Source organism: Lissotriton helveticus, chromosome 1_2, assembly GCF_964261635.1.
Source record: "Lissotriton helveticus chromosome 1_2, aLisHel1.1, whole genome shotgun sequence".
In the NCBI taxonomy this organism is placed as follows: domain Eukaryota; kingdom Metazoa; phylum Chordata; class Amphibia; order Caudata; family Salamandridae; genus Lissotriton; species Lissotriton helveticus.
Window position 1 is genome coordinate 60,571,851 of NC_136058.1, and position 24,424 is coordinate 60,596,274.

Below are 24,424 nucleotides of genomic sequence, written 5' to 3' on the forward strand. Positions count from 1 at the left end.
ATATGCATTGGTATGCCACTGGTAATTGGGAGCAGCTTGGTCAGTGTGTCTTTCAAATACTGCCCCTCTATGCAACAGCACCAAACCATGAGTAAAGGTGGCCTCTGCAGCTCCATAGCTCAGATAAGAGATCGGGCTCCCCAGGTATACATTTCTCAGTTTCTTCGAGGTTTGTTATATTACTGCATTGTAACATGTATATAACACTACCATGGGCAGCTACTGAAGTGCTTGCCTACATGGGTAGCCAGCATACTACTCCATGTATGGTTTATTGAGATAAACTGAACTAGTTTGAATCTAGCATTACTTGAAACTTTTTTGACATATAGGCATGCTACTTTCCCATTTTCGATCACGTAGGAGCTCCAAGGAATCTGTAATGCACTCCTAACTTTCAATGAACTCTGCTTTTAACAAACTAACGTCCTTTCAATAACCTCTCGTCCTTATCTACTTTTAATGCTTTAATTAGATTTGATATAGATCTCACTTTCTATATCAGATTTATATGCTTGACCAGAGTACCCGTTGCCTTTAGGGCATCTGGCAACTCGGTCCATCTCACTCGAGCAGTTTGCAGCAATTTGGCATGCTATACGCTGGTCGCACCTGGAAGTGGAAACTATCATGTTTCCTGTATTTTGGAAAGCTTATCATTTGGATATGTTTTATCGAACTTTCCTCCCTGCATTGAGCCGCTGCCATTTCTAGGCAAAAGCATTAGGGGGCATAACAGTCCTCAATGGTCTCTCTCAAATATTCTCAAGCCGACAAATATGTAGAGGAACTGAGGTGGCATCATAGGCATCCATGGAGTCAATGTGACGAAACACATCTAATCAACCAAGAAAGAAGGGTAATGAATTGTCTGACAAATGGAGAAAACCACATTCTTCTATATAAATGGATACACGTTCTGGAGCTAATATCTGAATATTTATTGGCCTAAGTTGGTACTTGAAATCTTCTCTTCATGTCTCTCCCTCCTTGTTCTCTAGAGCCAGCCTGCCACAGTGCTTAAAATGTTTAACATTAGGCCTTACGGTGTAATTTAGTTTACTATACTTGTTTTCTACAATGTAGGCTGATGTTCGATGGTTGTTTGGGTGCACTTAAGAATATGCAGCGGTACAACGTTTACTGTTATCAAGATGCTTCTTAATGCTTAACTGAATAGATGCACCAACATAAGATCGTAAATTGAAATAAAAAAAATCAAGAGACACACAATCGCATTGAATGTACTTGACATAAGACAACTTTGAGCCTGTCAAGTGGATCTCAGAAAACTGTCACATGTACTTCCCATACCATATGTTCCTTTTCCCATTCACTATGCAGTTTTAAGCTGTATACATGCCTCATGTGCCAGAAATATCCTTTGACATCAACCCGCAGTTCTCATGAATGAATGTGTGTATTGGAAAGAATAAGCTAAAGCAGGTGGTTTGAGCAAAATTCAAGTTGAGGTAACATTTCTGAATACAGTAGACATTTTGCTTGTTGTGGCACATCTGGTTCATCCCCGGATGTCCCGATTTCTGTACTAATATAATAAATGTGAAATGATTCAGATTACTAAACAGTGAAATCAGTCAGAAGTGATATTAGGCATGCAAGTCTAGCTTACATTGAGACACAATGAAGACGTTTTTAAGCAGCCACAATATGTTAATGCATTACTATAATGTGTCAATACCCCAGCATTATTATGCAAGTTTTGGTTGTTTTGACAGATCTAGTTTTGGACTGCAAGATTATGTGCTACTATTAAGCATTTGAGTCTCAGCCACAGGGTAACACATCAAGCACTAGATTAACTACTAGCACCATACTTGGATTTTTGGTCAGACATTAGAAAGTAACACTTCAGAAAACATAAGGCTTTTCCTACATTTCTCTCCAAAATGGATGTTCTGTTGCTGTCCCAAACCAAATTCAATTCATTTTTAATATTGGCAGCCACTACTACCTCGCCAAGTAAACACAGATCATCAATGATATTTAACTGTAGCCAGTAATTCTTTTATTAGAATTTATTATTATTAGTACGCTTTATTGTGCAGGATTAAAACCATGATACAATAGCTGGTATGACAAAATGAAAAACAAGTCATCATACATTGTCAACTAAATGATGTAAAATATGTTTTAAATAAAACTAAAGTTTAAATGTTAAAAATCGCAAAAAGGCGAAAACACAAAGTTGTAGTTCTTATCTTGTCTATGTATTTTCGCCAAGTGGTACAAAAGGGGATGGTGATGGACGGAGCATCTGAACCAATCAAACACTCACACCCAGTCAACAGATCTGGGTTTAATCCATCACCGTTCTTTAGCCCACTCTGCCACTCCAGTTCAGACATGGCGTATGCAAATCAGTCTGACCCTGTGCCTCATGGGAACAGTCCAGCCCGAACTGCCAAGCCATGCCTTCCCTGGACCGGAAACAAGCTTCCGAGGACCGGTTTCTGGCGTTTCAGCCGTCTTCAGCCCGGCTTGCTTGAATCCAGTGGCAAAGTGAGCAAGGGACAGATTTTCACCAGTCAATAGTAGTCTGCCAAATGTGTAGGCTGCTAAAAACAGTCGCCTAATTTCAGTTTTTTAAAGACTTACAATTCTAGAGTTTCCCTATCTATTGAAAGCCAGTCTCTAGTTGCAGCACTTCGACAATCCTCTGTTTGGCAAATCCTCCAAAATTTTAGGACTCAGCTGATGATACCATTACTTGCCAGAGAAGTTTTGTGCACCAGCTGATTGTATGGTCCTACAGGGCTTTTTCTCAAAGATTAGCCCCAGATGTTTTAGGTTCATCTAACAATACTGGACAAAGACTGGTTATGTAAGTAATAGTCTCCAAGCTCAGGGCAGACAGGCAGCACAGCTGATTTTGTACGACAATTTTTCTCTAGGCGCTCCAATTATATAGGATGGAGATGTACATCAATTGTAGGCTAAGAAAAGTTCTATAAGAGCAGTTCAGCAAGCCAGAATCAAGTGAGAAACGGATTGTTCACATCAATATACATGTTGGGGTGGGGAAAACATATGGTTTAATTTGCTCCACAGACGGGGAGTAGTGCAGAAACATTCAGAAGAACAAGCATCAGCATTACCTCAGCAGGGAAGCCAGGCCAGAAAATGAGAGTGCGAGAAGTCAGAGTCACACATGAACTTCTCAGGTGTGCAGTGTGCGTAAATAGTTTTGCTGTATCCAAGTACATATATATGGTTTATTTCGATCATTGAGCAGAAAACGTTAGAGATGCTATTGTTCGAGGATATGAAGAAACCAACATCTACATAAAACTATGCAGCTTGACAATTGCTACATTTTATACTGCCAGATTAAAATACCATAACCAGCACTAAAGGAGCACTAAAAGTAGAACTGTCAATATTTGTCTTTTTTGTTCCCCAAATAACAAGCAATTTTAAATTGGATGTCACAACGTGCAAGCGTTGATAATGGATGTTGGTCATGTATCCAAAACCTCAAAATGTGCAGAACTGAAAATTTGGTTTGGTTTTATTTGGAAGCTGGATTATTCTTGATTGAAAAACACGTAGCCCATAATTCTGATTATTCTCTGATAATTTGCCAACCAATACATTAGTGGACCACTCCCCTATTAACATCATTATTGGCGGGCCAATAAAAAACAACTATTTAGTTATAGTGAAGACCTTCGGCTGGCCTTCTAGTGTGAGATTGTCCTGCTACACATCAGTGAATTTCCTGGGCCTAACAGATGTAGAAAAAAATACCTTGTTTATGTTAGGGTTTCAATAGTTTTGTTACATAATATGTTGGGCACAAAAACGGTTATTCATCAATTGTGTTTTGCTATGTGCAAACCAAATCCATTGTTGAAATGTGCAGCTGCACAATTTAAGACTGTTAAGTGAATATCCACTGAAAGCCTCCCCAAACTCTGAAGAGGGAGTAAAAACACCCCTTTGAAGCTCGGATGCCTCCATAAAAAAAGACATTTAAGCGCATCAACTTCTATATATGTGGAAAACTAACCACAACCTCACCCTGGAACCGCAGGGTACACAAAACATCAGCTGGCATGGAAACCACTGCAACTAACACCTGTATCTGCAGAGTGGCAACCACTGAACATTATGAAAATCTGTCCAACAATTTAATTCCACACAGATTTCAAATTCATCTTCTCACTAGGTTTGACAAAACTTAACATTATAGCAACATCTAAATAGGTATCCCTTTAGTGTTTTATCCCACTGGTTATAAATGTTACCACAAAGACCCTTTAGAATGTTCTGAGACACACTGCTTTCAATATAGTCACTTAATTGGCTCTGCAAAAAACAAGAGGTCTTCATGAGCAATTACTCGTGGTATTTAGATGTATACATGGCCCTTCCCCCAAACTACCTCCCAGAACTTCTGCAAAGATCAATCTCCAATGGCAACTTACACTTTTCTACATCGTAGCCATAGCCAAACGACTAACAACAGCTTTGAAAGTTCTACCCTTTTACTTACTGAATCCACTATGCTGGAGCTCTCTTCTAATCAAACTGCATTTTCTCTACCTCCTCTCATCATTCTAAGATGGACTCAAAGAATGTCTTCTTTCAGTAACTAACCTAACAATTGCACACTGAACCAGTCCTTGTCTACAGGCATATATAATAAATGCATCATCATCTGCATAACCCATCACCTTTCTGAGTTTATCCAAAGCGTCAATGTCTTATTTACCATGTGTAAGAAAGTGCCCTCTTTTTGCATGGTTGCCCCCACTTTTTGCTGAACTACTGATGTGCTATGACAGAGTGTGCCCTGGGTTGCTGCCAAACTGCATTGAAAAAACCCCACAATTAGCACTCTTTGGCCACAAGTCAGTCCCGTACCACTGCTAACAAGGGCACTGTAGCCAGGGAAGGCCTCTAAGGGCTGCACCACTTATTGGCAACCCTTAGAGGCCCTCTACCTTTACACACACTGCATTTGCAGCATGCGTGTTTTGGTGCTGAACAAAGTGGAGAGTCAACATGGCACACATTCCTGTGTGCCATGCCTACAACCCACTGCCCTGGCATAGGTCAGCCACTCCTCTAGCTGGTTTCACTATACCAGTGGTGAGGGTACAGGTGCATGAGCCCTGTACCCCTACAGTGCAGAAGTCAATTCTTAGACATTGTAAGTGCAGTAATGCCACTGGCCCCCACCGGTTCCGATACCTACTTTGGGAAGGAGAATTGGCAGGAAAACCAAGGGAGGTGTGCCCATCTTTGCCAACGACACCCCGCAGGTGGGGGGAACGAGGTGAAGTACAAGTCTTAGTCCCCGCCATCTTGCAGATGGGAGGACCCAGCCATCCAGAGTGAGGCAGATGCCCCCAGGAAGTGTACCAACCCATGGTAGGGGTCCATTGGTCCCAATCTTTACCTACCTGTAAACCCCTTAATCTAGTATTTAGGGCCCCCCTGAACCTTACCTCCTCAAACAAGAACAGACTAAGCAGAAAAAGGACCGAAGAAGCCCTGTTAAAGTAAGAGGAGGACGACGCCCACTTACTTTGCCTCAGCCCTACCGGCCTGTCCCCACCTCGAACCTGCAGAAGCAAAATCCCCGTGTCCTGCAGCCAGCAACCTCAAGAACCAGAGGACCTGCCCTGCCTTCCACAGAAAAGACTGTCTCCCGTGAGCACAGAATTTTTTTACCCACAGACTCTGGCTCCGGCCAAATCCGTGAGTCTGCACCACTCTGCACCCGACGCCCACTGCCAGAGTTAGAGTGGCCCAACACCACGAGGTCTCAACGGCGATCCTGGCCTGAGATCTGGTAATCTCTGACCTGCCTCAACCCTCGATCCCCCTGACCGCTACCGGAGCTGGTAAGAAAACCAGACGCCTGAAGACACCCCTGCACCCGAAGTCCCACGGCCTTGGGTGGCCCAACCGACAGTGTCCCAGTATCCCAACTTACCTCGCCAACCGGTAGTCACCTCCAGAAGATCTTCGTCCACGAGCCTGCAGTCTTTGTTGAAACCGGAGAATCCCTATTCAAATCAACAGGGCACCAGATGCCAAAAAACAGCACTCTGCACCCAGCTGCCCCAGTGCCACTGCGGGTGTACTTTGGGTGCGAACTCAGATCACCCTTTGCCCTGAGCCAAACACCAGGAGCTTTGCTCCCACAACCCTGAGGCCTGCTCGTGAGCAGCCACCAACCGGAAGCCCCCTATCGCCCATTGGATAACATTAGGCCTCGGCACCCGGCCGCCCTAGTGCCGCTAAGGGTGCATTGAGAGTGCATCCTCGACCCTGGGGGAACCCTTGTCCTAACCTCAGAAACTCAACCCCAAAGGCTGAGTACTTCCCTATTAACCAATAACTTCATTCTCTCCATAGGAATACATTGACTGATTTCCCTTGAAAATTGTTTTTAGTGTGGAGCAGAGTTGTATGAAAACCTAAAAAACTACAACTGAACAAAACTGATTTTACTTACCTTTTTTCTAGGAAATGTCTGTGTGAGATATCTAGTCATATCATACTGAGTAAAAAGAGTAACTTAAAAAGTAATCTGAAAAGTAACTGAGAAGTAATTTGAAAAGTAATTTTGACTCAACTGTATTTCAACCAATTGCATTTGAACTTGCATTCAATTGTAAAAGACTGCATAAGATTTTGCACAGCATTTATTAAACTTACCTATGCCAGGCTTGGCTTTGTTCTAGAAATAAAAGAACTTACTAATATTTTTATACAAACAAAATTGGTCTGAGTTCAGTCTTCGAGCGTGTGACATAATTTGCTGATTGAGTGTGTACAACTAATGCTTAACACTACCCTCTGATAAAGCCTTACTGCTCGCCCACACTACCACAAATAGAGAGTAAGGCGCTATCTACTTTTACCTCTGCCTACCTTTGGGGTTACGCTGGACCTATACCTCATTTTAGTATAGAATATACAGAGCTAGCTTCCGACACCGCATAACATTGCATAAACGTACTACACCTCTTGTTGAAATGTTCTGTTGCAGAGAAATAAATAGGTCACAGTGGGAAAGATATTAAACATCCCAAAAATCAAGTAGGGAAAGTGTTTAAAATAGCCTTTGTCTTTACTCTATTCGCAGACTTCCAACAATAAGTTGGTCCTCTGGAAATTGATTACTGAAGTACGATGTCTCATCGTACTTAAGAAGATGATAAAATGGGTGTTATTCAATCAAGTGGGAATACTATAGCTTTATTGCCAGCTGTAGTGGGCTATAACAGCCAGTAAAGGCCCGACCCAAAGGCAAGGGCCTGTAACAGGGCAGAATAGTCTAATTACTAAAAATAAAGGCCTCGCGGCGCTTAAGGGGACTGAAATCCCATAGTCTCCGGAGTCTTTGTTCACAGCTGTTGATGTGAATGTTCCACAACTAAACAACAGTGCACAGTGCCATGGCTGTAAGGCAGCTTTTGAACTTTCACTGCAAGAGCTGTGAAAAGTGGCTTAAGTCAACCCCTGGTTCTCCCTGCCTGGCTTGGTTGAACTGCTTTTGTAGTTCAGCCAAGCCAGGTCCACCCAGGATCTGAGCAGCATTCACCCCACCCTCTATCTGAAGCCCTAGTACCATTGAGCTACAGGAGAAGTGAAGGTTGAAGGCTGTGTGTCCTGCATAGTCTCTGCCTTTCTTTTTCCTCTGCCTAATTAATATATTTTCTAGAAGCAGGGGAAAGAGAAAGGCAGAGGCTGTGCATTAGGGTATTGAAATGTTGAATGCAGCGGGCCTATACCAGTTCCATATAGGCTGCTGCTGCTTCATTGTCTTCAATAGAGCTCTCAACATTCCACAGTTCTTATATATCTTCTTTCAGGTCTCTGAAGCAGCAAAATTGCATTAACTTGAGCCATGTAAAATGTATGTCAATTTTACCTAGTGCGCCTTCTTGTGACTCCAAACTGCTACAAGACCGCAAACTCTTACCCCTTTAGTATTCACCAGATGGTGGTAAAAAAGGAGTGCAATTTCGAATTTTCAGGCGGAAGAAAGAAAGTTGGATATCATTTTACGAAGAAGCCTACATGAAAATTAGACTTGAAAAAAGATTTAAACAACAGGATGCGTATTTGGTATTTATATAGGACACCGGCCAGAATGACAAAGGTTGCTATGCAATTTCAACACGTGCTAATTCCGTAACAGGATACTTGGCACAATGAAAAGCAGATTTTGGGATACTCAAACTTTAGAATTTTTACTTTTTTAAGTAGTTATTGAATATATGGAATTAGTTTTCAACTGAACTGATAGAGTGGTATTGCTCTCGAAAAATTACACAAAACAAAATTAGCATGTTAGCATAAATAGAGGAGTTTATGGCCTGCCTTTCACAAACTGTATGTACAAATACTTATCTTTTTTGTCACTGCCACCCAATTTAAACATGGTAATTCAATTTGAATGGTAGAAAACTGCAGAAACTATTCAGCAAACAATCAAAGGGTGTGCATTTCATCACTTGTCTGCTAATAATGAAATTGCATTTAAAAATAGACTGAAACCTTCTGATAGCTTTAGTAGTTTGCTAGCAATGAACTGTAAAGTGCATGGAGATGGCCCACATCTAACATTTAAAAATTCATAAGACCCTTTCTTGTTCAATACGTAAACGGATTAGACATTGTTTATTTTAATACTGTATATTCCCAATCTTAACCTTTTTTCTTTAACAGGACATCAATGACAAATTTACTTCAGTCCACAGAAATTGTTTCGCATCATGTGGACAGAAAGTGATTCAGTAAATCGGGCAATAGTGCAAATGCCCAACCATGTTGGTCTCTTACAGGCTACTTGTGAAAATACACACTAAGCAACTGGAATGAAAATACTTTTTTTTTTTTTTAAAGTTGCAGATCTATGACGGGCTATAGGAATCTATGAAAAACATTGGGGGGAGGGGTGTTTAAAGGGAATTTTGAAAACGCTTTGACCTATTATTGCACCCCAAATAGTGAGGAAAATGACTGGTGTCCCTTTGAACGCAAGGATATGTTGCTGGCCTGGTACTTTTGAGACAGTTGTCAATGGCATGGTACTCGCCTCATCAGTTTGTATTAGTGTTGCATGTTCAGGAATGTAATGGCTCCATGCATTTAACAAGCATTGGCATAGCCAATAGGTCTCGATTTTGGGACCCTATAAGTATTTAGTAATGCAGCACAATATCCTTGGTGCAACAACATCAACTGTTGCATGGCTAAACACTTATGAGGTCCCAAAGGCGAGCCCTATTGGCTATGCCAATGCTTGTTGAAAGAGTGGTATGACTGCAAAGTCTGAACTCTTCGGTGATGTTCCATATGCTAGCAGCTGAGCCACAGAAGACTTTCTGGGTTTAAAAATTGACTGTAGAGTTTCCTGGGTCAATGCTGGAGAGAGAAGCATAAGTGTGTGCTACAACAGCCCACATGTTCCCCTAAGGCTGGAGTCACTCAAAGGGCTGGCTGTCTGAGAAGAGCAAATGGTCAATTGAACAAATGTAATAACGCCCACCCCACATTCTGAGATTTGTGTTTCTAACCTCTAGCGGCCTGCAGATCTCTGCAGTAGCACCTCAACCCATGAAAGCTACCTTTCAAGCTCCAACCATTGCTAATAAGGGCTTATGTATTTTAGCGCTGTGAAATCGCTCTGGGATGAATGTTGCGCTCTACAAGTAGAGGAAAGAAATAAATGTATGAAGAAAGATAAAAAACTTAATTGTATTTATATCCTGAGCACATATAGTAGAAACTCTCTAGGTACTAACAAATAAAACATAGGAAGGCGCACCGCCGTAATTAAAGATAAAGCTGGGCCTCGGAAATGCCCTATTGGAAGTGCTTTGTGAGTCACTGAAAGGCAGGACAATGCTATTTAAACAAGCGCAGCCATAAAAGTAACGTGCCGCGCGGCCGTTAAAGGGGATCGTGTTCTGTGGTGTGGGAGAAGCAGAGCGAGGAAAAGCAGATGGCGGCGCCGCGAAAATAAAAGTAATCATGGCTGTAAGGGTGCTCTCGCGGGCACCCTTACAGCCGTGATTACTTTTATTTTCGCTGCGCCGCTATCTGCTTTTCCTCGCTCTGCTTCTCCCACACCACAGAACGCACTTGTAACCAGACGCTGGAGAAAGCCTTTGGTAGCACTTCAAAAAGCCAGTTACTAAATGTTTTGCCAAACCAGCGCATGAGCTGACTCTAGTGAGACCTAAAAAGGATTATATAATTTCCAAAATTGTCACTTGTGCATACCTTCCTGTGAGGTCAGCTGTTTGCCTGCGCCTCAACTTCGATGGTGTAAAGCTGCACTGCAGAGAGTCTGGCCGTGAAAGGGGGTGGGGCGGGGGGTTTAGAGGTCCAAGCACCCAGTGAACAGCTGATGCAATGCTGGAGTAGGGTGAAGGACGAAGAATTTCTCAAAATGGATGTATTTAGTGTGGGTTAGGAGGGCCTGAGGTCCCTCACCTCTCCACACGTCCTCTATGACGGAAGCCATCCATCCAGTTCGTTGGTATGGAAAGGTGGAAAAGTAGGCTCCCATTTAGGTCAGTGAGGCGCTTTTGGAGAGGCAGGAACCCACATAGCAAGTCTTGCTTTCCTCGAGAAGCACAAATCTCTTTATTTTGAGGGATCCATCTCCTCTGGATTTGCAGGCTAGTTGTTTGTGGAGACATGTGGGATCCCCGCTTCAAACGTAAGTTTACCAATGGGACATGGCACTTTAATGTTTTGGCCTCAAATTTCCTGGATTGAGGGTGAAAAATACTTTTGGTGAGACGGTGTGAAGGCGTATTTCTCCTAAATGCTACAACACTTGATAGAGCTAATAATATTATGGAGCTTTGTTACGGACAACAGAGTTTGGAATAGGATTCCCACGTTTCCCAGAGAAAAATATCAGCCATTTAACCTTTTAACATTATGCAACGGCCCAGACATGATTCTTACATACATCAAATTGTCTGTATTTATTTTTACCACTGTTTAACTATCACTCGGGGATCGTTAAAGCAGTTTAGTGTTTCTCACATTTACTCTACTGAAGTATATACGTGCAGGGGGAAAAATACCCAATCTGCATGATTCTTATTTTTTGTACCGGCTGAGGCATTAAAATACTGGTCATGCCGGTAAAAAAACGGCCGCGATAAATCAGACCCGAGGGCCACTGCATGAGCAGACTACTGTCACGCAGTGCTTCATTCTCTCCCTCAACTGCCTTTACACAAGTCCATCACAATATACAACAAGCATTGAAAATGCAATAGGTCTCGCATTTGCTTAAGTTAGAGCTATTGGCGTTGTAAATGACAATGTCTCCATCTCAGGAGGACACCCCCGGTCCACTCGATGCCTTTGAGTCCTCCTGATACAAGTTCTCAGAGCAGGCAGACGGTCGAGTGCCCCGTGCACTCCTAAACCCCAGAAGAGCCTACAGCTGCAACACCTTACCTCGCACATCCACCACGGAAGGGAAGGCGATGGCCGCTGCGCCAAGAGTAGGCCCATGTGCCCTTCTTAGGGTGGGGTGGGGCTTGGAAAGTGTATTAATATCTGTGTCCTGTCTGGATCCGTGTCTATATGATGGAGCACCCTCAAGTACCATTCTGAAATAATAATAACAGATATTGTCAACAAAGCACTCCATAGTCTAGTGCCTCCAAGTACTCAAAATAAGCAGTCAAGCGTCTCCAAGCACTTATAATGTTAAAGTTAAGGCGCAGTCAAAAGCCTCAAAATACTAACAGCAGTGAAGCATCCATGTGCTCGGTACGTCGAAGGAAGACGGTTCTGCACTTCGGAAGACAAAGACAGGTGCAAATAATAGAAAAATTTATTTGGAAAGCGCAAGTTCACCCGTGGGCATCTTGGTGCTGAATAACAGATCTTTATTGCTATCCAACTCAATGGGACTCATTTTATCGACCTGAGATGGATGAAAGGCGGAGTGGACGCGCTGGGATTTTAACCTGTGACTCATGAGTACAAACACAGGACCCTAAGTGGAAGCATTAGTCCACTGAGCAGCCCGACCTGGCAGATGCGCCCAGAACAGCAGCATTTTTTCCATCTAGGCACTGGATAAGGCAAGGTGGTACAGAGTACGCATAATAACAAAGTCAATATCCTATGACGCAGGTACAGTGACGTCGGTTACTACAACGTACAAGAACAGATTACTTAACCTTACATTGGTATTTAAGGCCTATTTACGCATTACTAGTATTAGCTGCTGGCGTCTAGAAAGTAAGTATTACATAGTATAATAAACAGGCAAACAAAATAGGAAAGGTAAAGGGGCCCGGAATTGCGAGGCACGCGCCTTTTAATTTATAAGACTACTAACTTTAGCACTTCTAGGCACTCTAGTATTCGGGATGCCTATGAGTTCTTCACTTGCAGTTGAACAAAAGAGCTTCTGAGTCCTTGCAACACTAAAGTCGAGCGCCTTGAGCTAAAGAAAGCCAAAAGCAACAAGGCACTTTGAATAGCAAAGCCCCCTGAATCCTACGATAGCCACAGGTTGAAATATGAGTAAGATTGATAAGTTATCTACATGGGGTGTTCGGCTTACTATTTTTCAGTGTATTTTTTTCCTTATTTGTAGTCTATGTTTGACATGCATACTCGTGGAGCAGCTGCCCCTGCGCCCGGACCACCATGGCTGCAGCAGCCCGCACCTCGCATTCCAGCGCCAATGGGTGTGAACAGCCCCATGGTCATCCTCCTTGGAGGGACCCAAACTGACATTCTGCAGGGACTCCCAAACTAGTCAAACAAGCCCAACCGCCGCCGCATGCACAACGTATCTACATCTCTCAAATCTATTTACTATTCGAACTCGTCCTCGAATAGTTGATAAAAGTGTTATACGCATGCGCGAAAAGCTTACGCACCAAAGACTCTGAAGTTTCACGACTTAGAGGAACGGCAGACCATCCCGCGGTGGTGTGACCTCGGCCCAGTAACATACTGATACTGTAAAGGGCTTATTTAACCAGGCAAAACCAACTTCCCATCTGTACGCGAGATAGGAGGGAGTGGAGGAGGCCACGTCCCCAACCCAGACCGGCGTTTACATTTCTTGGCAGAGTCCGATGTATGTCCGTCAGGGAGGACGCCCAATGAGAGAGCTGGACTAGCAAGTGCAAGGCAGCATGACGAAGCTTCTGATAAGAAACTTCATCACGACAGCCGTAATACAGGCAACCGAGTCCTTCAGGGCCGCCCAAAAAGGCGAAAGGGCGGCAACCGAAAACCACCCTTTTCAATGGGAAGCCAGCGTTTAACAAACGCTGGAGCTACGCAATGAAAATGAGGGGCGGGGCTACGAGTCCCCTTCTTGAAACTGCCTTGATGACTATAGCTCTCGCAGGCAAGGAGAGCATGCACGCTCCAACGCCAGGCGAGACCTAAAAATATGTTTTAATTCTACAAGAGGGACAAGAACATAGTTCTAATAAAAACCTTGGCATAAACTGTGAACCGGGTAGCTTTCAGTACTAGTAAACACGAAGTAACTACTTCTAAGCACCAGCAAGAGTCAGCCTGCTGATTATGTTTATGTGTGCAGCTGCTGTACATGCAGGCAGCGCTGCATAATAAAGTACAAAACCAGAATAATATTTTCTTGTAACAACCAATGTGTCGTCAATGACTTCTATGGTGAATGTTCTTTGCTTTCAGTTACAAAATAAATCAAAGTTTTAAAACTCAGTTCATTAAAGTGAACCGAATCAAGACTACAGCTCCCAAAATACACAGGTTTGTTAAAGCCTGGGGCCAGAGAAGACGTGCCCTGTGTACAAACTATGGCAACGTTGTACTCCTTTTCTGCAACGTTTTCAGCCAGCACCCTTTACTATTAACACCACATCATCCTTGTGTATCCACAGCGCTCCATTATTTTTTCTCAACCACCCCTTTCCAGTAAGCACAATGCTCTAGCTCCATGGTTCTCTCACAGTGCTCTCACGGCGATCCTGCAGCGCAAACAAACCCACTATCAACTTCCCATAACCAGTAAAATGATCACTCACTTAAAACACTTGTCATTTAAACTAGTGCACTGCACACCCTTCCCAGTCATTTGAATCAAAATTGGACTATGGAATCTTCGTTGTGATCTTCACTCACTCACAACAATCTAGTTACAACACACCTCAGCCCCTTCTTATGCATTATTACTAACCACTCATTCAAAACTCCACTGGTCGATGACCATGCACTTCACCGCTGCCATTTTTTACACCCTAAAACAACACTCAACTGCTTGCTTGCAACTCAATGCTGCACCCTTGCACATCAGGTCACCAACATCATTCATTCAAAATCACTGTTGATGCCATTCCGGTCTGCTACAGCCACCAGGCACCCATAGCCTACTCACAGTACCACATAGCCAAGTGGAACCACTTACTAATTATTACTCCACATCCATTACATGACAACTAACAATAATTCTTCAGTGAGAGCCTTTTAATACACACATCACACATACACACCATCCAACAGCAACTTTGAGAGGCCTTCTTCCACCACGGATGTGCACGGCCAGCGCTCAAGATATGCCACCATATCATTTCCTTCGCCTTTTTCACGCAGACCTGTGACCCTGTTATTTCGGCGGGCCCTGTTTTCTGCGTCTTCTGCACACTGTTAGAGGACCAAGACCCTTTTTCTTTGTCTTTGGACTGTGCGTGCGGTCGCAGTTATCGGTGGCCTCAGGCCTTCAACCTCCTCCTTTACTGTTGTGACTCGATCAGCCAATTTTCTGTGATCCGCCTGTAGGAGACCCAGGTCCTCTCGGATTGTGTCAATTTTTGTCTCTACTGCCGACTGTTATTTTTCAATGGCCTGCAGGATGTCATGAAGTGGAAGCTCTCCTTTGGGCGTTGCCCCATTGGTCCTGGACGCCGTGCGTGAACGCGGGTCCCCAGTTACTTCACTCATTGACTCCGGATGCTCAGTGTCGCGTCTCTTAGTGATCCAACCCATGATGCCACCGAGGTGGGTACACTCTGCCCCTAATGCGCCGATCACCGGGATAGGCCTGCAATGGTTTGGAGGCCAGCCCTATAAACCGTGCACCTCTCTTTCTGCCCCTGACTCCCAGGTTAGGTATTGTGCTATGTGCATACCAGGTAGGTGTCAACTCCACCCCCTCGCTGCTCTTCCTATGCCACTCTGCAATGTACCACCAAATTGTTATTGTCCCCCACTCGATACCTATGGCCAGGAGAGCTCCACAGGGTCTGAGTGAGGTGCACCCCGCTACGCTCCGCCAACTTAATGATGTCTCCTACTCGATATCTCTGGCCAGGAGATTTCCTCAGAATCCACAGCTGCCTGAGTGTCGTCCCTCCGCACGCAATGCTCCCCCTCCACTACCACTTGGGCATTCATATATAGCTTGGAGTCCATGGTCATTCTGAGGTTTCTTACTTCCTTCAACACCTTAGGCGGTGTTCCCAGATCATCAGGCCAGGTGACAAGTGGGTCATATTGTCTCCAATCGCCACATGAGTATTTCTGTTTTGGAAGTATTTCATTTGAGATGGCTCCACGTCAACCGGTAATCAACGGCTCTGAGACAACTGAAAATTGGCGAGTTTGCGTTGTCTTTGGCGCATTACAGTTGAAGAACTATTTGCGTGTCATCTGCATTGTTCTAGCATCTGAGGAGCAATTGGTTGATCAGTGGCGGTAATGACTTCTTTTAGATGTGGGAAAGCATTGGCAAAACGATAGAGCCTTGAGGGACCCCTGTTTTTGTGGAGTAAGGAATGGACGAGAAAGGTGGGGTATGGATGACATTAGTTCTGTTGCAAAGGTAGAATGCGATCCAGTCTAGAGCCGTCTCATCTATGCTGGCTTCATAAAGTCTTTGTATCAGTGTCATGGTCAACCATGTCAAAGGCAGCCGAGAGGTACAAGCAAAGTAGCACAGCAACCACGTTGCGGTCAACTGTGTTCTTCAGGTCAACCCAGATGGCAAGGGGAGAGATTATGACCCTTTTCCTGCACGGTCTCCCGGTTGCAAGTCTGAAAGTATGGCATTCTCTTCAATGAGTTGTGACGTCAAGGCGTACGTTGCCCTTTCTGTCAGTTTTCCCAGGAAAGGTCCATTTGTAATCGGTCTATAGTTGTCGGGGTTCAGCCGGTCCAAGTTTGTTTTCTTCAGTAATGGGCGTATGTATAACTTTGTGAGTTCTGGAAATAGTCCAGTAGTTAAGTGGTTGATGATTCTTCTTAGTGTAGTGGTACCATAGCAGAGGTTGTTAAAATAATTTTCTTGAAGGTTTGCTACGGACACGGGTCAGAACGGCTTCCTGTAAGCCTGCTTGCTTTGACTATATCCATAAGTTCATTGTGTGACATTTTTTTGGGGAAGGAACGTAAAGGCTGAGTTAGAGTATTCGTGGATTGTTGTTTTGTAAAAGGGTCAGTGCTGGTGCTTTGTTCTTGATTTAAGTATGAATCGTACGTGTCTGCTTTGGCCATTTAAGGGTTTGCCAGTTTGTCTATGAAATCTGGAGTTACGGGATGAGCTTGTAGGCAATTTGGTTTACGAAATGTATTGAGTATTTTATAGAATTCTTTATTTGCACATTTAGCATTTTGAATTTTGTCTGAATAGTATCTTTTCTTTTTTGATAGCTGACTGGTATAATCTGTTAATTTTCTGTAGGAGAAGTGCTAGCCGCACACTGACCTCTCGGAATTGTAGTTTTTCTTTTCTCCTTAATAAGCATGAGCTTTCATGGCTCAGCACACACACAGTGCTGTCTGCAGATAAGCCAGAAATTACTGCAGGTATAGCACTTGGCACAAGGGCATTGATCTGATATATAAATGATTGCACCACAGCTTTACCATACTTTCAAAGGTAGTTTATGAAAAGACAGTCACTTATGTGATAGAATACAAATGATTTGTAAGATATATGTGGTCTCATTAAACTCAAGTATTGCAATTGCATTTATTTACCTCTATTAACTAAGTAAAATACTGGCGACTCGCCTACTCCCTTATAGAGTACCTCTGGTACACCAAGACCAGGCAGGCTTTATACCTCGCCGGGATACAACCTTAAATATTTGCTGATTATTATTCATCATTGAACTCGGGACAAAGGTGGAACAGAGAGCGGCGGTGTTTGCCATGGACATCGAAAAGGCGTTTGATAGCCTCTAATGGGGGTTCTTGTATGCAGTCCTATTCAGAATGGGCGTAGGAATGGGATTTATACGCTGGGTGCGGCATCTATATACGGTTCGGTGGCGAGGGTCCCCACTGGACGCACAATATCGGCAGAGTATCAGGTGGAGAGGGGGACACACCAGTGATGCCCACTGTCCCCACTGCTATTTGCCTTGGCAATGGAACCATTAGCCTGTATAGCGAGGTCCTGAGGAGCGTACCGGGGAATCCAGGTGGGTGAGAATCGGCACCAAGGGGCGCTATACGCCGATGATCTCCTATTTATAAATGATGCAGAGGATGACCTGCCGGGAGCAAAGGCTATGATTGAGCGCTTTGGCTCGTTATCAGGGCTGCGAGTGAATTGGCTGAAATCCAAATTATTCCCTTTGGTGAGTGACGCGAGGCCTCCGCTGAGTCTGGGGAACCCGAGATGGGAGCCCCACTGCTTCCGCTACCTGGGAGTCCACATTTTCTGCACTGTGGAGGACGTGAGGTAGGGTAATATAGGGAGAGCGCTCCGCTCGCTTAAAGACACTGTGACCTTCTGGGGAAGACTTCCCTTCTCGATGATGGGTCGCTTCTCACTACTTAAAATGGTGGCTCTCCCTTGGCTGCTCTATTTTTTTGTAACGCTGCCGATTTGGATCTCGGCAGCCTGGTTCCAAGAGCTGGACACCTGCATGTCGGCATTTATATGGGGGGCAGTACGCAGAAGGGTAGCCCTTAATACATTGAAGAGGCCCAGACTGGGGGCGGAATGGCGATGCCCAACATGGAGGCCTACTACTTAGCATAACAACTACAAAGGTTCACACAATGGGTAGCGGGAAGCAGAGAACCAGACAGGGAGGTGCATCAGTTCGCTCCGGAGAGGACCGCTGTGTTTCTAACCCTGCTAAGGACGGTCAGGCCTCAACAAATCGGCAGTAATTTACATAAAGTGATACACCGTTGCTGGGGCAGATGCCTACAGAAAACCAAAACAAAGCGCCCATATTCCCCGGAATTGACCCTGTCGTTGTTTGAAGCCCTTCCCCACCGAGGACAATGGCAGGGCCTCGACGGCTGGGTTGATGCCGGAGTAACAACGGTTGGGGATCTTATCCGAGACGGGGAGCTCCTCTCCTTTGAGTACTTTAGTACTGGCTGGGACATACCACAGGGTCATTTTCTCTTATATGGGGTGGTCTCTGGAGCGATAGGAAGACACTGGGGCGTGGGGTCGATAGGAAGACACTGGGGCGTGGGGTCAACGGAACCGCCTCAACACTACACATGTGAATATGAGTTTGGCGGGTGGAACCATTGGCTGTGGCTTGCCTCTATAGAGCCGTAGGACGGGACTCCACAGAACCACTGGACAGATTAGGGCACAAATGGGGGGACGATATTGGCAGGCCGCTAGATGACAAGGACTGGGACAATGTCTTATAGCGCACTGCCAAAGTATGTCGGAATGCCCAGTTTAGCCTGATCAGCTTTTATATACTCCATCAAGCCTATTTAACCCCAGAACGTATCAACCGATATTTTGACGGCGCGGACGCTAGGTGTCAAGATCAGGGGGCGACCTTTATACATATGATGTGGAGCTTTGCCTCATTAACACACTATTGGCAGGAGGTAACAAGTGACAGCGAGGGTGATGGAGAGGGTGGTCCCCTGCACGCCTGCCCATGTACTGCTCAACTTATTTCCACACTCTGCTAAAACCAAAACCACAGCCAGATTTCAAGATCTGGCATTTATTCTGGACAAACTAGAAATAACCAGTAGCTGGAAGAAACCAGGGGGCCCCAGTAACCTCAGATGGAAACGCGATGAAATGGGTGTGCTGCGAGGGTAGGGTCCTACTTCGGAATGCAAAGCGGGGAGTGGGAAAGCAGGAACAGGCATGGGAAGGGCTGGTAGCGGACTTAACAGGAATTGGCAGGGACTCAGTCTTCCACCCCAGAGAGGGTTCAGCATGTAGAGCACCCCCAGGGATCAGACTATGGCAGCATACCCCAGTAGAGACAGGAGAACGGGAGCGTTACACAATACCGCGCACATGGGTGAAGAAGGGGGTCACAAAGGAAGGTCCCGGCACAACGTCGGTTTTCATGGAAATGCCAGAGAGCCTACTGACTGAGCTGAACAATAATTGAGGGGAGACAGCAGTGCGGGGAGGGGGGGTGAGGAACGTTTTGGTTTGTTGCCTTATTGTTGGGGGGAAGATGAGGGGGGTATACTTTGCATATGTGGTACACTGGAAAGAGAAGGCATGGTGATCAATCTAGATGCCGTATACATAGGAGATCAAGTAATGGTAACTATGGACTAAATGTATCAGACACAGTATACTGCATGGTCACATCCTCTGTACCTTGACGCTCTAAGGAACATGTTATTTGACATCTAAAAGGCAATACAATTTGTTTTTAAAAAAAATTAATGCCCAAGTGGACAAACTAGCAAGATCAAGCTTTGTTACTATAAAAACTCTGCAACAATTCTTCCCCCATTTGGGATTTCCACACAAGGCCCAGCCTGCCATCTCCCTTGTTCTGTCCAAACTTAATTACGTCAAAAGCCTCTACCACAATCACCTTTAACACTCATGAAAGGACTACAATGGATTCAGAACTCGGCTGACAGACTACTCATACATATAAAACCGCAAGACCACATCTCCCCTGCATTGGTTACCTGTTGCCAGAAGATACACTTTCAAGCTGCTTTATATCACCCACAAAGCGATATATGGAACGGGACCACTCTCCATCAAGAATAAAATCACCAAGCACATTCAACATAGGAATTGCCGCTCATGAGTGGCACCTTGCCTCACAATCTCAAGATACAAGAAAAAAACATGGTCAGCACACCCTTCTCTGTTCAAGCAGCCAAACTATGGAACTCTTTACCACCCAACATAAGATCCACAGATAACCACATTATCCCCAGAAAACTACTCAAAAATTGGCTCTTCCCCCACATAAGCACCCTGTGCAAAAATAAATATACAGCATATCCCTCTGTACATAAGCATTGATTTGTACTATAGTTATGTACCTATATGTGAGTATTGCTTTATAAAAACATGTAGAATAATTATGTTTAAAAAAATAGATATTAATTAGTTATGCGAAACAAATGTACATATTACTGAGTTACATTATTCTATGTATTTAACATGTATATAAGTGACTGCATAAACAAGTACATCTTTTATCATAACTATCTACAATTGCTTCACTATTGAATTACAAAAAAATTATTATATATATAAAAAATAAAAGAAATTACATATATTTTTATTTTATGTACATCATTTGAAATCTGGAGTTTATTTAATGCATCTTAAGTCTACATATACTTTCTTTATGCATCTAGATACCTTCCATGTGCTTATGGCTCTATATGTTTATTACTTTTTCTCATAATTCAGCATATCCAATGCAGTACCCTACTTCTCACCCTATACCTCTATCAATATATCCTTTATCTCCATTCTCATTCATCCCAAACCCCATACCACTATGATCCCCGAAATAACCCTTTCTAGACTTTTCCCTTGCATCATCTCATACCTCTTCTACTATGCTGACCTCCCAAAACAAGCCTTTACAAACCCTTCCTTTTGACTCTTCCCCCTCCACATCCCTTTTACTCATCCGAATCCTCCTACTACTGCTATGACCTCCAAAACAAAAACCCACAAACAAATGTCTAAATCCTTCCCTCTTCTATTCCTCTACTAACCTTGCAATCCAAACAACAGACTAACATGTCCACCTCTCTAATTAATGTCATTTTTCACTATAATAATTCACCACTAATCCTTTATGGGTTTTGGAGTAATGTGCTAGTCCCCAAAAAGCACTTCAACATCTCATGAGGGGCGGCAAGCACTATATAAATGCAAACATTTTCCCCTCTTCTATCCCTTCTCAATCCAATTTACTGACTAACATATCCACCACTCAAATTACTTTCATATTGCACTATTCTATTTAACCACTAACAGGCCTTGAAAAACCCCAAAATTGTTTCTAGACATGCAAGTATAGTGACTTAAAAAATCTACTCGACCTAATTATAATGCTCTTGACCCATCAACTCATTTCAAAATATGCGATCCTGGGCAAGTATTTCATTCATTGGGGCGTCATTTTCTTCTTTATCACATATGAGAGCACCTTCAAATACGCACAGTTAGTATGTCTACTGTACAGAAAACTCTTGTTTGGTTTAAGACTAAACTTTTGATTGTCATCAGTGCAGGGGCAGAAATGCTTCTGAACTCATGTTTAAAATTTGTAATTTCTAATAAATACATAACTAAAGCATTAAGTAGCAGCACACTGTAATTTGCAATCAGCAGATTTTACATTGAAATGCCCACAGAATTTCCCACTGACATGTTGTTTTAAAACTATATAGTGTACTATGTCTGGAAATTGAGTATCTGCAAATATTGGTCATTTGCACATCACCAAGTAAATTTGTTGTGATTTGTTTTGCTCCTATGTAAATCTTTGCGTGCATCACACTTCTGAATTACAAAAAAAAAGCTATCAGAATTCCTGATACATTTTGAAATAACTGTACTATTCCATTACAAGCTGTTTAAATATTGTGGTAGAAAAAAATCTGACATTATACAGATTTTAGTTTCACAATTATTGTCAGATAACTCACTTGACAAAAAGCACTAACTAAAAAGAGAAAGAAAAGTAAAATACATTTTCCAGGAACAGATAAGCAACATTTAGTAAAAAGAGAAACTGACATTTGACCTCTGTCCCTGAACAGACAGCAAATGTGTAAAGACAAAAACAAAATGTAAAGGCCTCTTCATTGCTCATTCACTTTCTGAATGAACAGCACACCTGTTCCATCCAGTGTTAATTAACTCGCCAGCAAGGTTGAGTAAATGCTAAAAATAGCTCGACCTGCTAAAATCTCACTCGACATTGCAAGTTGGCGAGTGGATTATTTAGGCCTGACCAATCCTTTACAGGTTCCGAAGTACCGTACTACTTGCCAAAAAAAGCGCTTCAACACCTCATTCGGAGTAACAAGCGCTATATAAATTCAAACCTTTTCCCTCTTAATAGCTCCACTATCCTTCGGAATCCAAATAACTGACTAACATATCCACCACTCAATTTACTTTCATATTTTACAATACTATTTCACCACTAATACTTTAAGGGTTCGGGAGTAGCGTGCTACCCACCAAAAAAGCGCTTTGTCAGGGGTAGTAGGCGCTACATATATGCAATTATAATACATAACATAAGCCAAGTCTGCAGCACTGCCGAAACAAGTCAAGATCATCTCCGACAGGTAAGCAGACCTAAAGCAGAGTGCAATACATGAAATCATTACTACTGCCCGGACTGAGGAATAATATGCCAGGGATTGCTTGTAAAATACTAGCGTGGGTGGATAAGGGCATGGGTGTACAACTGTTCTCTCTCAACATACGTGAGCTCTCAATGACAAGTAGCACAACATATAGACTAAACACACAGACAATAAAAGTACACTTAATAAACATTCCTGCCCACAAAAATGCACTAATGGAAAAAAAACCTTTATAAAGCAAAACACATAAAACATGTTTTTTAAATCACTTAACACCACTCCAACCAAACCTTTCCAAACATGGTTAAAACGTCCCCACCTTTAAGTATTTCGCTGATAGTAGCTCATCTAAATTCAGCGGCCTCACAAAAATGTCAATGTCTGGGTACCCGTTTTTTCTCTCTCTAAACATCTGCCTTCCATAGCACAAGCCCACACATACTGAACCTTAACATGGCACGTGTAGCTAACGCATAGGGGTTTAACATTTCCTCCAACCTTGCTTTTGAATGTAGTTTCTCACACGTCTCGAGACGAACATCAATAAAGTAAATCAAAGGTCAACCTTCAAGAAAACGTCTACATTACAGAGAAAGTCTGCCTCCCCCAACCCGTACCCTTTCGACCACGAGGCTATATATAATAAATGTAAAATAATTAGCAAAAGGCACTTTTAACTTCTGAAAAAGCGGAGTTGAAAATAAACAAAATATCGTAAACTATAGTCCTACCAAACGTGAAACACGTAAACATATATGTTAAGCCAATGATCATGTGCTTACTTTGTTTGATGCCACATACAACCGCGGAGATATATTACACCATCCAGTACTGTCTTACAAGGTCGGCCCCAGAAATAGATTTCCCATAAATACACAGAGCAGCTACGAGACAATTCTGAGAGGAGGGGGATGCTCCCGATAGGTGGGCCAGAAGCAGACACTCGGTCACAATCTACCCAAACAGGGTCAGAGCAGGAACACATTGAGATGTACACAACAGCAAACTCACAAAACATCCAAATGCAAATATGAGATGCTAAGCACGCGGTCACTATCTACGAAAACGGTCTCAGAGCAGGCACACAACAGCAAATTCACAAAACAACCACAAAGGCTCACTAGGCACGCAGTCCACATATGACGGTGCAAGCCTTATAATGTATCATTACCCAGACGCGCGGATACAACCCCCCACCCCCCCCAAAAAAAACTTAACACATGGCACCCCAGATCTACCCAAATGGATCCTTAAGAAACTGCAATTCTCTTTCTTAAGAGAACGTGCTGCAGAAGTTGCTACGGTAAAGTAAAGGCAATGTACCCTAAAAAGCAGCGCGCCACTGAAAACCCGTAGCTGCCCCACTACAGAGAGGGGTTAGGCGCCATCAATGGGCCTCAGATACATCATCATAATTCGCCGTGCAGAGGCCGGGAGCGGCCTGCTCGGGTCCCACACTAAGCTCCCGCCGCGTTCATTGAGCCGAGCTCTGCTCGTCGCCCAACCAGGGCTCCACTTACTCCGGAGGGAAAAGCCGTAACTCCTCGATCGGACCCAGAAACCCAAAGAGGGTCAGCATCTGCTCGGAGCTGGCGCTGGGGGACACATTGGTCACTTGGATCACGTCGGAACTCATGGCGCGTCTCCTGCTTTAACACATCAAATACAAAAGAGCGATTAGTAGCGGGCGCTGCTGCCGCCGCCGCGTAAGGACGGAGCCGAGGCCTCGGCCGAAGACCGTCACTGAGGACACCAGAGCCCCGCCGCCATCAGCCAACGAACAAGCTGCAGCACCAGCCTCGCTGCACAGCGCCTCGATCCCACAATCCCCTGCGCGCGC

General features: G+C 43.8%; 1 protein-coding gene across 4 annotated transcripts in view; it reads right to left on the reverse strand.

Annotated features, from left to right (window-relative positions):
* The window catches only part of SRSF11 (serine and arginine rich splicing factor 11), a 223,375-nt gene extending 198,954 nt beyond the window's left edge, over positions 1-24,421 (reverse strand). For 2 of the 4 annotated variants that reach the window (XM_078668774.1, XM_078668766.1), the window contains exon 1: positions 24,105-24,421. In XM_078668774.1, the coding sequence (XP_078524900.1) occupies positions 24,105-24,220 (116 nt within the window). In that variant the 5' untranslated portion in view covers positions 24,221-24,421. The remainder of the gene's footprint in view (positions 1-24,104) is intronic. The other 2 variants (XM_078668758.1, XM_078668752.1) reach the window with 1 other exon arrangement.
* Positions 24,422-24,424: the final 3 nt, after the last annotated feature.